Source organism: Dipodomys spectabilis, unplaced genomic scaffold, assembly GCF_019054845.1.
Source record: "Dipodomys spectabilis isolate Male_0828 unplaced genomic scaffold, ASM1905484v1 ptg000360l, whole genome shotgun sequence".
Lineage (NCBI taxonomy): Eukaryota > Metazoa > Chordata > Mammalia > Rodentia > Heteromyidae > Dipodomys > Dipodomys spectabilis.
In genome coordinates, this window is record NW_024871037.1 from 3,427,373 (window position 1) to 3,441,587 (window position 14,215).

Below are 14,215 nucleotides of genomic sequence, written 5' to 3' on the forward strand. Positions count from 1 at the left end.
ATGTGGGGGGACAGACGTCGTGGGCCGTATCAGTTGAGCTGCCTTAAGAGGCATCTGGGTGGGGGTGTGGAGACAGCTGATGGTAGTGCCGTGTGTAAAAGAGAGAGTTCAGAGAGGCCTGGGCTGAAGGATACTGGGGGGGAGAGGAATGGCGGGGGAGGAATGGCGGGGGGGGGGGGGGGAGGGGGGATGGATCAGCCTGGTGACAGCATTTGGCCCAGGAAGCTGCTTTTTTAAAATTATTATTATTTAGTTATTTCATCAGCCTTGGGACTTGAACTCAGGGCCTGGCCACGGTCCCTGAGCTTCTTTGGCTCAAGACTAGCGCTCTTACCACGTGAGCCACAGCGCCACTTCTGGCTTTTTTTTTTTTTTTTTCTGTGTATGTGGTACCAAGGAATCGAACCCAGAGCTTCCTGCGTGCCAAGCAGAGACATCTGTGCCCACTCAGCCTGTCCCCCTCAGGGCAGGGGGTGGGGGTCCCCCACCCATCATCTCAGTCAAGGGGAGGCTGGCCAGCCTCACCCCCAAGGCCTAATCACTGTGAAGAGACACCCTGGGTTCCAGACCTCAGCACCCCGGCACATGGCATGTGGTGTGGTGGCAAGCAGCAGCTCCAGCTCACCAAAGCCTTTTCCTGGCTTCAGGCATTTATTTTTAGACACCTTTGTCCAAATTTCCCCGGCCCCTGACAGCTTCACAAGTTGCCTGGTTTTTTGACGTCACCCCTTAGATGAAAGCCCTCCCTTCTTACTCCCCCTCTCGTGGGAGTTTGTCAGCTGTGTGCTCTGGGCTTCCATTTTCCCCGGGGTGGGGGCAGGGGACAGGAAGCCAGGGCTATGGAAAGGGGCGGGGGGGGGGGGGTGGTAGGTAGAGCAAGGGTCTTCTAGGAGGCAAGTTTTGGGTGAGTGTGACCACGAGAGAGCTCCACAGCGGAAGGCCCAGCCTGAAGTCCTCCCAGCTTGTTTCCATGGTGGGGGGGGGGGGGGGGACTTTAGGATGAAGCTGTCTGCTGGTCATAACCTATGGTGGATGGGTGGACCCTGTGTCTCTCAGCCCAGAAGACAACAGTATAAAAACGAAGCTGCCTCCCACTCCCGCCTTCCCCACTGCCCTTCGGTCAGAGAAAGGAAGCTACTAATGAGACTCTAGGTGCTTCTGACTCTCCCAGCCCTCCCGACAGCCCTGGCTGCCTTTAAGAAGCGGGGGTGGAGGGAAGAGATAGTTTACCTTGTTGGGAGAGGAGCCAGGCATGTCTGTAATACACACACACACACACACACACACACACACACACTTTTCATTTTCCCCTGTGGACCTGGGCCTGCTGTGAAGGTTCTTCGGATGGAATGACAGCACAAGCCATCAGCATTCTGTTCCAGGAGGAACGAAGGAGGCCCAGGGTCCCAGCTGCCAGGAGGAGAGGAAACAAAAAAGAACTTGGCGAGACTCAACCTGCCTCCCCAGAGGCCGGGGTGAGAGGGTGCACAGGGTCTCAGAGAGAGAGAGAGAGAGAGCGCTCTGTGGGTCAGGGAGCTAATGCACAGCTGTCTGCCTGCCTGCTTACAGATGTGCTGGGGGAGCCTGAGGCGGGATTGGTCTCCTGGGACAGAAAGGGACCCGGGGTGGGGGTGGGGGATGGGGGGGGTCACTGTGAGAAGCTCAGAAAGATGCATTTGTCAGGTCCCTTGGGGTTCTGGAAGGAATGGCCCGATGGTGGCTTTGTGATCTGCGTGCCAGCCGCTGGCTCTGTCTGTGGTCAAGCATCCTCAGCTTAGAAGCCTGGCAAACCGAGATGCTTTCTTTTTTCTTTTTTCTTTCTCTTTCTTTTTTTCCACATGAACTACTAGAGGTCCCCAGGCTGAGCACTGTGAGACGGCGTGTATGCAGGATTCCTGGGCACTGGGTGACCCATTTCCGTAGACAAAGATGGACCCCTAGGAAAGTTGGTCCAGGGCAGGAGACTTGACTCCCAAGAATGGGGTGTTTGCTTGCAGCAAGGAGAGGGGACTTCCTTGAACTTGAAAGCTGCCTGCCGAACCCAGAGAAATGGGCAAAGACCCCCTAAATGCACTTCAGGATCGAACCAGTCTCAGTAATTGTCAAGGAAGGCTTTAAGCATGTGGAGCGCCCAGGACTGACTGAGGGGACAAGGGGTCCCTGGTGTAGGTTGTGTGTGAAAGCCATGGAACTTGGCTCAAAGTTGTCCATGGCAATTGATGCAGATCCTTGAGTGCCCGACTAGCCTAGCCCAATCTCTCTCTGCCTGACTCCTCTTCCTAATGAAGTCCTGAATCTTCTCCATAAACCCCATTCTCCTGGATCTTGTGATCTCTGGGAATGCTCTGAGGGAGGTTCTTCATACCATTCTTTTCTTTTCTTTTTTCTTTTGTTGGTCACGGGGCTTGAACTCTGGACTTAAACACTATGCCTCAGCTCTTCAGCTCAAGTCTAGCACTCTGCCACTTGAGCCACAGCGCCACTTCCGGTTTTCTAAGTGGTTTATTCGAGATAAGAGTCCCATGGACTTTTCCTGCCCAGGCTGGCTTTGAACCTCGATCCTCCGATCTCGGCCTCCTGAGTAGCTAGGATGACAGGCGCGAGCCACTAGCACCTGGCTCTTCATAAAAATTCTTGAGCATCTTCTCCCAAGCTTAGGAAGACAGAGCATTGCGTGGCTAAGTGGCTTGGGCCCTCGTAGTCCTTGGTGGTCAGACTTGGCCCTTTCTCCATAGAATTAGAGAGAAGGTCTGTGGGAGGTGTTATCAAAGTGAGCCTTGGTGTCCCGGTTCTGAGACAGTGAGATTGGTATTGTCCAGCTAGGTGGGGCATAAAGGGGAAGGGAATCTCAAGTCCATACTTCTCAGACCACTCTGAGGGAGGAATCTAAGGGCTGTGCCGAGATTGGTAAGGCCCAGCGAGATGGACAGACGTCTGTACTTGTTGATATGTAGCCCTGGCCAGACAGCTCACTACCCCTATGTCTGTCCCGAGTTGGCGCAAATGCTGTGGCAGCCGTAGTGTGAGTGGAGCTGGGAGGAGGGACCCTGCTCATCCTCTTGCAGGTCAAGGGGAACCTTCCAGAAAAGGCAGGTGCTGGGGGGAACTGTCACTCCAATTAGAAGCAGGACCTGAAAAGCAGCAGGGGAAGGGGAGGGGGGTGGAGTGGGAGGAGGGGGGTGGGAGAGAGGAATCCTTGCAGAGCTCCTCACTTTGGGGAGGCAACTGAATTCTCAAGTGGCGGGTGACAACATGGCAGCCATCTGGGAAGGCGGGGAGAGCAGGATCCCCAGCAGGAGGTTTGTGAGTCAGCTCAGTGAGCCATGGACTAGGAGGAAACTCACAGCAGCCTGGTCAGAAGCTGTCTCCTAGGCTCCTGAATCCTATGTTTTGTTTTCATGGACTTTTGAGAGAGTCATTGGGGTGCCAGGCGGGGCAGGGTGGGGGGTGGGGATGGGAGATCCAAGACTATGCTAGGACTCAGAGCAATAGCGAAGACCAGCAGGGCACCCTGGCAGCAGGAGTCCAGGTAACGGATTGGAGTTGGGAGGATGGGCAATTCGCCGTGCGTGTGTATGATCATCTCCCTCTCCCTGCCTGCCACCTTTGCTAGGCTCAGAGGGGAAGGTTCCAAGCTGTAAGCAGGGTGGTTAGTCTGGGGTGGAGTTCAGGGGTAAAGCACGTACAAGAGCTGCTCCCCAGCACCAGCAAAGAAAAAAAAGAAGAAACGTTGGGCACCACAGCTCAGTCCCTTATTCAAGACTTCTTTACTAAGTCCTCCATTGTGTGGCACTGATCTGAGCAAGAGGACCAGAGAGGAGCCTCACTAAAGTGTCCTAATTAAAGCCAGCATCCTCAAACAGGAAGTCAGAGACCTCGAGAGAGGAGGTCACCAAAGGATAAAATAGCTGAATCCAAACTGGGTACCCTAGGCCTGGGATCAGCCTTAGGCTCCAGGCACAGGAAGCAGCTGCTCCGGGCACTTCCTGGCGCTTCATGTCCTCTAGGCTGTTGGATTGCCACTCTTCCTTCTCCAGATCTCCGCGGCCAGGTGACCTGCCAAAACTGCCAGCTGCTAATTGGCCTGCCTCCGCAGAGAAGAGGGCACTCACAGCCCCCCAGGACCTAGGGCTGAGCGGCAATCCCTTCCCCCAGCCACCCCTTCACTGTCTCCTAGCCCCAAGCTGAACCATGCCGAGGGTGGAGGAAGGGGAGGGTGGGAAGGGATGGAATCGGTGGTGGAGAAAGCAAAACAACCCTTGAGGAATAATGGCATCAAACTGCACCTAGAAGGATGGGCATGATTCCTTAGACCCTAATAGGTCCAGAAGAGGCCTTAGAATCTGGGAAGACCAGAATCAAGGAGGAAGAAGAGTTGGGGCCCAAGAAGTTAGTCTGGATCCTGGGGGGTTCCTGGGAACCACTAACAATGGGGGACAGTGTCCAAGCCCGACCTTAGAGCAGGGCTCTTGAGCACAGGGGAGATGGGGTGGGGGTGGGAAGCCAGCAGCCCTGGCCAAGCTCTGAAAGAGGGAATCAGAAGTTAGCTGGGAGTAGATACCCCCAAGCCACCACCTTACCCTCCTACTATGCAATGCAAGGGCTTGGCTCCCCCAGATCCTTCTAGGGGGTTGAAGTAGGGGAGGGGCCCCAGGGACCATAGTTCTTTTCCCCACCCCCTGCTGCCCGAGCCATGGAAACGGGCTCTTTAGCCTCTCTTGCCCCACCCCTTTTCTCCTCCCCTCCCCCAGGACTGAAAGCACAAAGCCAGCCTTTGCTGGGGCGGGCGTGGGAGCCACCACTCTCAAAATACCCAGCTCAGATATTGTAGCTTGGCAGCCCCGCAAGACCCAGGGGGCTGAAGCTTGTCTGGGTAGCGCTGTGTGGGGTTGGGCCACCATCGCCAGTCCTGAGGGAGCCGCCGCCTTCCTTAGGCGGATGGAACTTAACCAGAAAAGACTGTCTGGTGTTCTTCTCCAGCAACCTGCAGGTGTGGGCCGGGGGGGGGGGGGGGGGGGGGGCGGGATTCGAGGCGGAGAGAATGACTCTGCTCTTTGGCAGAGCCCTAAAAGCAAAAGACAGTCATCTAGTGATGCAGACAGGAAACCCAGGGGCCCCAAAGGGGAAGGACTTCCTTGAGACAGGAGTGGTTGGAGCACCAATTGGAGCTGGCCTTTTCCCTGCTTGCCTCTTTTCCCCTTGCATCCTGCCTGCCCCTCTCACCCGTCCTTCCCCTCTGGCATTTCCCAGCTCCTCCTGCTCCCAGGTGCTTGGTTTCAAGACTCTCCTCTGCACCGAGCAGCCTTCCTGCTGCTGGTTAATCAGTCTGCAAGGTCTTCATCAACTTGTGAGTCCCAACAGAACTCAACGTCCTTGGTCTGGGAAGGTGGCTCAGTGGTAGAGCGCTTGCCTTGCATGCATGAGGCCCTGGGTTCGATTCCTCAGTACTACACACTGAGAAAAAGCCGGAAGTGGCACTGTGGCTCCAGGGGTAGAGTGCTAGCCTTGAGTCGAAGAAGCCTAAGGACAGTGCCCAGGCCCTGAGTTCAAGCCCCAGGACTGACCAAAAAAAAAACCCAAAAAACAACCCATAACAGTCCATTCTTCAGTCCCCCATAAGTGGAAAAAGCTGGAAGTGGTGCTGTGGCTCTCAAGTGGTAGAGTGCTAACCTTGAGCAAAAGAAGCTCAGTAACCGGCCCTGAATTTAAATCCCAGGACTGACAATCAATCAATCAACAATCAATACCACAACAGATACTGCCAAGAACCTCTGGTTTTGGGGAAGGGGATGTGATAAAAGGGCCATTATCTAGTAGCCTCTGGATGTGGAAGGCATCTTCTTTCTTTCTTTCTTTCTTTTTTTGGTTGGTCATGGGGCTTGAACTCTGGGCCTGGGCACTGTCCCTCAGCTCTTCAGCTCAAGGCGAGCGCTCTACCCCTGAGCCACAGCGCCACTTCTGGTTTTCTGGTGGTTCATTGGAAACAAGAGTCTCTCGGACTTAGTCCTGACTAGGCTGGCCTTGAACTGAGATCCTCAGATCTCAGCCTCCTGAGTAGCTAGGATGACAGGCGTGAGCCACCTGTGCCCAGCGGAAGGCATCTATCTTGACCAACCCAGAGCTCAGGCTGACTGTCCCCTGGGCTACTCAAAACTGTCCTTCCCAGCCCTATGATACCACTCTACAAGAAGACCAGATCATAGCTAGGATGGGGTGTGGGGGGGGCCATCTGGGCTCCAGGGAGAGGAAAGGGCGTGGCTAGTTCATTCAGGAACGAGGGAGTGTGCCCCCCCCCCCCCCGCCCCGCCGTGTCCCAATGCCTGTTTATAGGGGAAAATCATCCTTTCTCTGCTCCTCCGTGCCCCAGCCCACCCTAAATGCTTGACTGCCGCTGGGGCCCCCCTCCATGCGCTGCCCAGGAAGCCAGGGCCTCTGTGGCACCAGGGAGATGAGCAGAGGTGTAAATTGTGTGGCAAGCTGCCGGCTCTGAGGTGAAAATGAAAAGACTTCAGGCAGCGGTGGCGGCAGGCACAGCAAGCTGGGGGTGCCAGGCCCCGCGCCTCGCCACCCACCTCGCTCCCTCACACCTTCTCCCTTCTCCAGTCTTTTCCCCCTGGCTCCCGCCTGGGCCTGGCCCTGCCTGCCTGGCTTTCCTGCTATCCCCGGCCATTTAGGGGGCTCCCAGATGAGCCCCCAGCTAGATCTGATTCCAAGAAGCCCTTGGTTGCTTATGTCCATTGTGTTTTCTAACTGGCCGCCTGATACGAAACAAAATGGATTCATTTACCTTGGAGACTTATTATTATTTTTTGGTCATGGGGCCTGAACTCTGGGCCTGGGCGCTGTCCCTCAGCTCTTCAGCTCAAGGCTAGTGCTCCACCACTTGAGCCACAGCACCACTTCTGGCCTTTTCTGGTGGTTGATTGGAGATCAGAGTCTCACAGACTTTCCTACCCGGGCTGGCTTTGAACTGTGATCCTGAGATCTCAGCCTCCTGAGTAGCTAGGATGACAGGCGTGAGCCACCAACGCCCGGCTCCTGTCCGTGGCCCTTTCCCTCCGGTCTCACTGGAGCGAGGGGCCTTGGGCCTCCCTGGTCATCCTTTGTGGCCCAGTCCTACACATTCTTTCATGCCAAGCTGAACAGCCAGGCGGCCAGGGAGTCGGCAAGCAGCAGCTGCTGCTGCGTCCTACCCGAGGTGGTGGGATCTCCTCACTGGGGGGAAGTGGTGCATGCTCATTTTTAATTACATAGACGCCGATGAGCACGCCCGCCTGCACACAGCAGTCCCGGCGAGTGGGGGGGCGGGGGGGCCTCAGACCTCGGAGGCCCCTTAGGCAGCCGGTCTGCATGGCATGTGCAAAGCAGGCAATCTGTGGCTAGATCACTGCACGTTGTTATTATTCTGCCAGGGAACTTCCGTCAACTTCCCTCTCTCCCTGATTTCCTCTCATCCACGCGCCCCGCCCCACCCCCCCAGGCCTCTGGTCAGAACCTAGGCCCTGTCTGTGGGGTGATGTGGGGGGGGGGGTAAGGAAAGTCTGCAGGAAAGCCCAAAGCTCTGGAACTGTGATGCCAAGGAAACAAGACTGAGGGAGGGGAGAGAGGTAGAGGAAGTGGCATAGAGAGCCAGCCCTTAGTTGAGCTGTGGACACAGGGGTAGCTTCCCTGGAAACCTCAGTTTCCCAAACTATGAATGAAAGGGATTAGGGCTGGGAAGGTGGCTCAGTGGTAGAGCGCTTGCCTGGCATGCATGAAGTCCTGGGTTTGATTCCTCAGCACCACATACACAGAAAAAAAACCGGTGTTGTGCCTCAAGTGGTAGAGGGCTAGCTTTGAGCCAAAGAAACTCAGGGACAGTGCCCAGGCCCTGAGTTCAAGTCCTGGGACTGGAAAAAAAAAAAGGGGGGGGGGGGAGGGAGGAAGATGAGAACAGATCTCCAAAGTAAGGAACTCCCAAAAAATGAGGTAAATGTGTACCTTGGAAAACCCCTAAAAGAATCCATAATGGGACTACCATAAAAACGAAGTCTTGAAATCCTGGCGCTGGTGGCTCATGCCTGCAATCCTAGTCAGGAGGCTGAGATCTGAGGATCGCGGTTCAAAGCCAGCCCTGGGCAGGAAAGTCCGAGAGACTCTGATCTCCAATCAATCACTCAGAAAACCCGGCACTGTGGCCAGTCCAGCTCTTTGCGGGAGCCCTGAGCAGCTAGGTTGATGCTTGGCCCTGCCTGAAAGTCAAGCTCAGCTGGAGGTGAGGAGGAGTAAGGCTGTGGTGTGTCCTGCAGGTGGCCTTTCATGAGCTGGTTAGCTGCTCATTCTCATCTCCTGGCTCTCCTGTGTCACTGTGTGCTGATGATCGAGGTCATGTGTGTGTGTGTGTGTGTGCCAATGCTCTGGTTTGTAGGCTTGTGAGTTGGCCAATGGTGTCATGGCTGGGCAGGATCCTCTGTGCTAGCAGTACTTCCAGGTATAGGTTTTTTTAGGAGGACTTCAGGCCCATACCTGCTCCTTTCCCCAGCCGTACCAGCCCCAAATGGCATTGAGTGGTGTCCTTGGCCACTGACAGTCTGCCCTCCCTCCCCCAGGGCTCCCTGGGGCTAGCTGAGGAAGAGGCAGCTGGCCTTGCCTCCCTCCAATGCTTTTCCAATATTCGCTGGCTCATCGACATGTTACACAGGCTGGGGCTCCTGCTGCGTAGTGAGGACCCAAGAGCCATCCATGGCTGTCCTGTCCCATCCCCCATCCCCCCCCCACACCAGCCCCCAGAGGCCGCACCTGTCCAGAAGAGAAAGGGCTTGTCCTTCACTGCCCCATCTCTCGGGGACAAAGCATATGGCCAGTCTTGCTGCTTCACTTTCCACCCTCGGCTCCCCATGAGACTCATTCTTGCTCAGTGGACATGAGACTCATTCTTGCTCAGTGGACATGAGACTCATTCTTGCTCAGTGGACAGAGCACAGGGCTGGAGGGGGGGGGGTAAGGGGTGGGATGGGGGTGCCAGGGCTCACCCAGAAAGGACCACTTTAGTTAGTGACTAAGCCCCCTCACAGCCTACAGGCTGAGATGGGAAGCTCACCCCTTTCCTTCCTTCCTTCCTTCCTTCCTTCCTTCCTCCCTTCCTTCCTTCCTTCCTTCCTTCCTTCCTTCCTTCCTTCCTTCCTTCCTTCCTTCCCTCTCCATTTGCCCCCACCCCAAGCCCGAATTTTGACAGGATCTGGCATGTGTTTTTAATGATGTGGGGTTGAGCAGTCAATGAGATTTTAATTAGCTCCAAGTTCCCCCCCCCTCCCCAACCCTCCTCCCTCCCCTCCCCAGTAGGGAGGACCAGGAGCCCCCAGGTGGCAGGGGGTGGGTTCAAGCTGGCTCCGAGCGAGCGAGGCAGGCCTGGGCAGCTGTGGAGCTGTCTGTGTAGGAGGCTAGGAGACGAGCGAGATGAGCAGAAAAGGAAGAGTTGTGTCGCCAGGCCACAGCTTTTTCTCTCCGTCCTCTGTCTCTTCCCCCCATGTCTCTGTTCTTCTCCCCCCCCCCCCCATAGCTTTGAGATGAAGGCAGTAGCAAGGATGGAGGATGCAGTTTCCATAGCAACGGGGCTGTCCACAGCCAGGCAACTTCAGAGCCGGGCTCTCTGGAGGAGGCAGATGCACAGAGAAGCCACGGAGCTGCCTCCCGCCTGCCAACGAGGGGGCTGGCAGAGCAGGTGGCACAGGGTGGCTCCTTGATACTGCCCACCCTGATGCCCAGGGCGGGAAGATCACTATTCACTTTCTCCCCCGTTCCTGCCAGCGTTTCCTCCAGAAGAAGAGTTAGGGAGATGACCAGAGTTGTCGGCGAGGGGCTGTTGGAGGGCTTAGAGTTCTCGTCGTTCCTGGAATCTCCAGGTAGACATAGGATTTAATTTCTGGGAACATCCCCTCTGCCCTCCCAGCTTTCTTTACTTCTCCCCCACTCCCTACCATCTCTGATGACCCAGACAGCAACCAGATTGATACAGAAGATTAGACTCAGAAGTGGCGCTGTGGCACAAGTGGTAGAGCGCTCGCCTTAAGCTGAAGAGCTGAGGGACAGCGCCCAGGCCCAGAGTTCAAGCCCCTTCACCCACACACAAAAAGATTTGGTTTTAAAGTCTATTTTGAGCCAGGCACCAGTGGCTCACGCTTGTCATCCTAGCTACTCAGGAGGCTGAGATCTGAGGATCGTGGTTCAGGCAGGAAAGTCCGTGAGACTCTGATCTCCAAATGAACGCACCAGAAAACCAGAAGTGGCGCTGTGGCTCAAGTGGTAGAGCGCTCACCTTGAGCTGAAGAGCTGAGGGACAGCGCCCAGGCCCAGAGTTCAAGCCCCATGACCGACAAAAAAAAAAAAAAAAAAAAAAAAATTATAGACTCAATCTAAAAATGGCTTCATTTCACTGACCTAGCAAGCTAAGGTGTTGCGCTCACCATTGGGAAGGAAGCTCAGGATCAGAGGCTTTGCCCGGGTCACCAGTGGAGTTTGTGGCTAAGCTCACAGCTGATGGCCCAGGCCACTCACCCCCAGGGTGGCCCTCCTGGATGCTCCCTTCCTCCCGCAGGCACGAGGGTCTGGCTGGATCTTGTCTTTCTGGCAGCCTTCCTCCTCCATCCTCCCCTCCCCTTGCCACCGTGGGTTCATTTTACATCCCTCCCTCCCTCCCCAATTTGTTGTCAACCGTTGGATCGGTCAGGCAAGCAGACAAGTGGAGTCCTGGAGTGGCTTCTCCCCGCCAGGCGATAAGTCTCTCATTACTGTTAAGTGGAAGGCTCATTGCAGAGTTCGTGGTGAGAGCCAGTGGGTGCTATAAATAGCCACGTTGTGAAGGTTGGCGGGTGAGCGGTGACAGGGCAGGGGCCTCGCAGTTGTCTTGGTGGGTAATTGTGCGCTATCACAGGAAAGGGGGAGGGGGAGGCTGAAATGAGACACACTTGACCCCCCCCCTCCCCTCCTCAGGGCAGCTCTGGAATGTGTCACATACTCAGAGAGAGAAGACGTGGGGGGGGGGGGGGGTATGCATGGTATGCCTCACACAGCTTAAGGCCTTAGAAGCTGATACTTTAGCCCTCTGGGTCATAGCCAGTGCTAGACCTGCATGTCTTGCCTGCTCATTCCGCTCAGGCTCTGCCTCCTCCTCTTCAGCTAAAACTCTGAGCACAGCTACCAGGAAGGCGCATTGGAGAGTCTCAAAGACAGACCTAAAAGGAGCAAGGGGAAAAAGAGTAGAAGTGGGGCAGGACGCCGGTGGCTCACGCCTGTCATCCTAGCTATTCAGGAGGCTGAGATCTGCGGATCACGGTTCAAAGCCAGCCCAGGGCAGGAAAGGCCGTGAGATTCTTATCTCCAATAAACCACCCAGAAAATCAGACATGGCGCTGTGGCTCAAGTGGTAGAGCACTCACCTTGAGCTGAAGAGTGCAGGGACAGCACCCAGGCCCAGAGTTCAAGCCTCACGACCAACAAAATAAAAAGAGTGGAAGTGGGGACTGTGGGCGGGGCCTAGGGGCGCTAGGGTCAGGAGCACTGGCTTCACCTAATACCACTGTATAGGTCAGCAATGTCCGGGAGAAAGAGGATATCCGGGCCAGAGAGTTGTGGGATGGCAAGTCTGACAACCCAGCCATGGTGTCAGCTCTGGATAGTTGGGGTGTCATGGTTCTGAAACCAGTGTTTTGGTCTCAGACATCCATGTCTGAGAATCAACTCCAGAGTCTTAGGATCACCTCAACTTGACATTTGGGGGGGGGTCCTACTCTGAGGTACTTTTCACCTCTCTCTCCATAGGAGTTTGAACGCTGAGAGAGTTACAAGCTGGGGAACACAGCCAACCCCACCGGAAGGAGTGAGCGGCGAACCGTCTCCCGAGGCTGTGGGAACAAGTTGGCGAGGAGCCCTAATTTAGGCTTATTTCCATCCCCCTTGCCACTCTGCCTTAGGAGCGGAAGCTGTGTGCCCATCCCCGGCTGGAGATTTACCAGCAAGACCAGATCCATTTCGTGTGCCCCTTGGCACGGCAGGGAGATTTCTATGTGCCTGAAGTGAAGGAGACAGAGCGGAAATGCAGAGGACTTGTGGAGAGCTGCGATCCCCAGACGGACGGCACAGGTGCGGAAAGAAGGGGGGCCGAGGAGGGGGTCCGGCCTGGAGCCCCTCTCCTGGCAACCAGGACATTGAAGGGGCTCCTCTGTCTGGGCCAGCCCCTTATGGTGTCAGCCTGGGTGCTCATGGGCCCTCCCAGAATTCCTCCCTCCCCCAAACCAGAGCAAGGTCATGCACCTGCTAGCAGCCATAATGACCCAGGGCCAGACCAGCAAGCTGCTTGCTCAACTCCAAGGCCACCCCCACCCCTGCTACGACTTCTTCTGATCCCAGGCTATCCCAAAGGACCCAATCGTAGACTGTCTTGGTAGAGCCTTGTGTGGTGCTGAACTCCACAACTTCTACCACAGGGCTGTAAGGAGAGGAACAATCCCTCTTCCCTTCTTCCCCCCCCCCCCCCCCCAGTCATGGGGCTTGAACTCTGGGCCTGGGAGCGGTCCCTGAGCTCTTCAGCTCAAGGCAAGTACTCTACCACTTGAGCCACAGTGCCACTTCCGGTTTTCTGGTGGTTCACTGGAGTTAAGAGTCTCACAGACACTGGGCACCGGTGGCTCACGCCTGTCATTCTAGCTACTCAGGAGGCTGAGATCTGAGGATTGCTATTCAAAGCCAGCCCAGGCAGAAAAGTCCATGTGACTCTTATCTCTAATAAAGCACCAGAAAATTGGAAGTGGTTCTGTGGCTCAAGTGGCAGAGAGCTGGCCTTGAGCTAAAAAGCTCTGGGACAGCACTCAGGCCCAGAGTTCAGGCCTCACAACTGACGAAAAAGCAAAAAAAAAATCAACAACAACAAAAGAGTCTCACAAACATTCTTGCCTGGGCTGGCTTTGAACCGTGATCCTCAGATCTCAGCCTCCTGAGTAGCTAGGATGACAGGCGTGAGCCACGGGCTCCTGGTCCTCTTCCCTGCTTCTTCTGTTTTTTGTTTTATTTTGTGGGTTTTTTTTTTTTTTGAGTTTTTTGGGGATTTTTTGGGGGGGTTGTTTTTTTTTTTTGTCTGTCGTGGGGTTTGAACTTGGCCTGGGCGCTGTCCCTGTGCTCTTCAGCCCAGGGCGAGCGCTCTACCACTTGAACCACAGCGCCACTTCCCGTTTTCTGGTAGTTCATTGGAGATAAGGGTCTTACAGGACATCACTGCCTGGGGTTGGTTTTGAACCTTGATCCTCAGAGCTCAGCCTCCTGAGTAGCTCGGATGACAAGCGCGAGCCACCACCGGCTCCCAGCCCCCTTCCCTTCTTGCACACACTGCCCATTCCAGCCTCGAATAGCCAAGGTCACCCTTGAGAGCCGGGTGTTGGCGGGGGGGCTGATAGGGAGCAGGCTACTGGGAGGCAGTCATCATTCCCTAGGGGCTCGTGTCCAACACAGTTAACTTCATCTGCCACTTAATTACCTCCATGGGGTACTGCTCCCTTCTGCCTTGTGGTGCCCAGCAGAAACTCTTCATGCTCCTACTGGGGGGCACGGGACATGGCACAAGGTCAGTAAGCCCAAGCAGTCCCCCCCCTGGCAGGAAGGAGGAGCACCTTGACCTTCCTGTGACCTCCCACCGCTGCCTACTTCTGCCCTCAGTGGCCCAACTCTTCCCACCCGACTCCCTTGGCTCTCAAACACTGCCTGCCAATGGTGGTAAAAAAGACTCCTTGGCACCCGACCCGCTGCAGCTGGCTGCAGCCGCAGCTCTCCCAACCCTCCCTCCGCTCCTCGGCCTGTCCCCCCCCCCGCCTACTCCCTAATGTGGGGGCACAGGGGGTCTGTCCACCTCCGACAGGACTTGGCCCCGACACCCCAGGGCGGACTCTGCACCCAGCTGCCAGGTGCAGTGCCAACTTACACAGCAGGGCCCTAGCGGGTGCCCGGCCACCCCAAGCCATGGCTTGTCCCCGCCTGCCTCCCTGCCGGCGCCCCGGCTTGGGCTGAGAGGTGAAAGGGGGTGATTAGCTGCCTTCTGCCTGTTATTACATTGATGTATTATTTAGCTCTGGAGAAGCGATGCATATTTGATCCTGCATTGGCTGTGGGCAGGAGGAGGAGGAGGGAGGGAGGGAGGTGGTGAGCTTCCTTCACATCCCCTGCCCTGTGGTGGCAGCTAGAGCAGCTCAGA

At 55.9% G+C, this 14,215-nt stretch overlaps 1 protein-coding gene across 1 annotated transcript in view; it reads left to right on the forward strand.

Annotated features, from left to right (window-relative positions):
- Tex264 (testis expressed 264, ER-phagy receptor) overlaps window positions 1–14,215 on the forward strand; it is a 30,514-nt gene that overhangs the window by 13,935 nt on the left and 2,364 nt on the right. Inside the window, 1 exon segment of the mRNA XM_042665937.1 lies at window positions 11,949–12,117. Within this exon segment, the coding sequence (XP_042521871.1) occupies window positions 11,949–12,117 (169 nt within the window).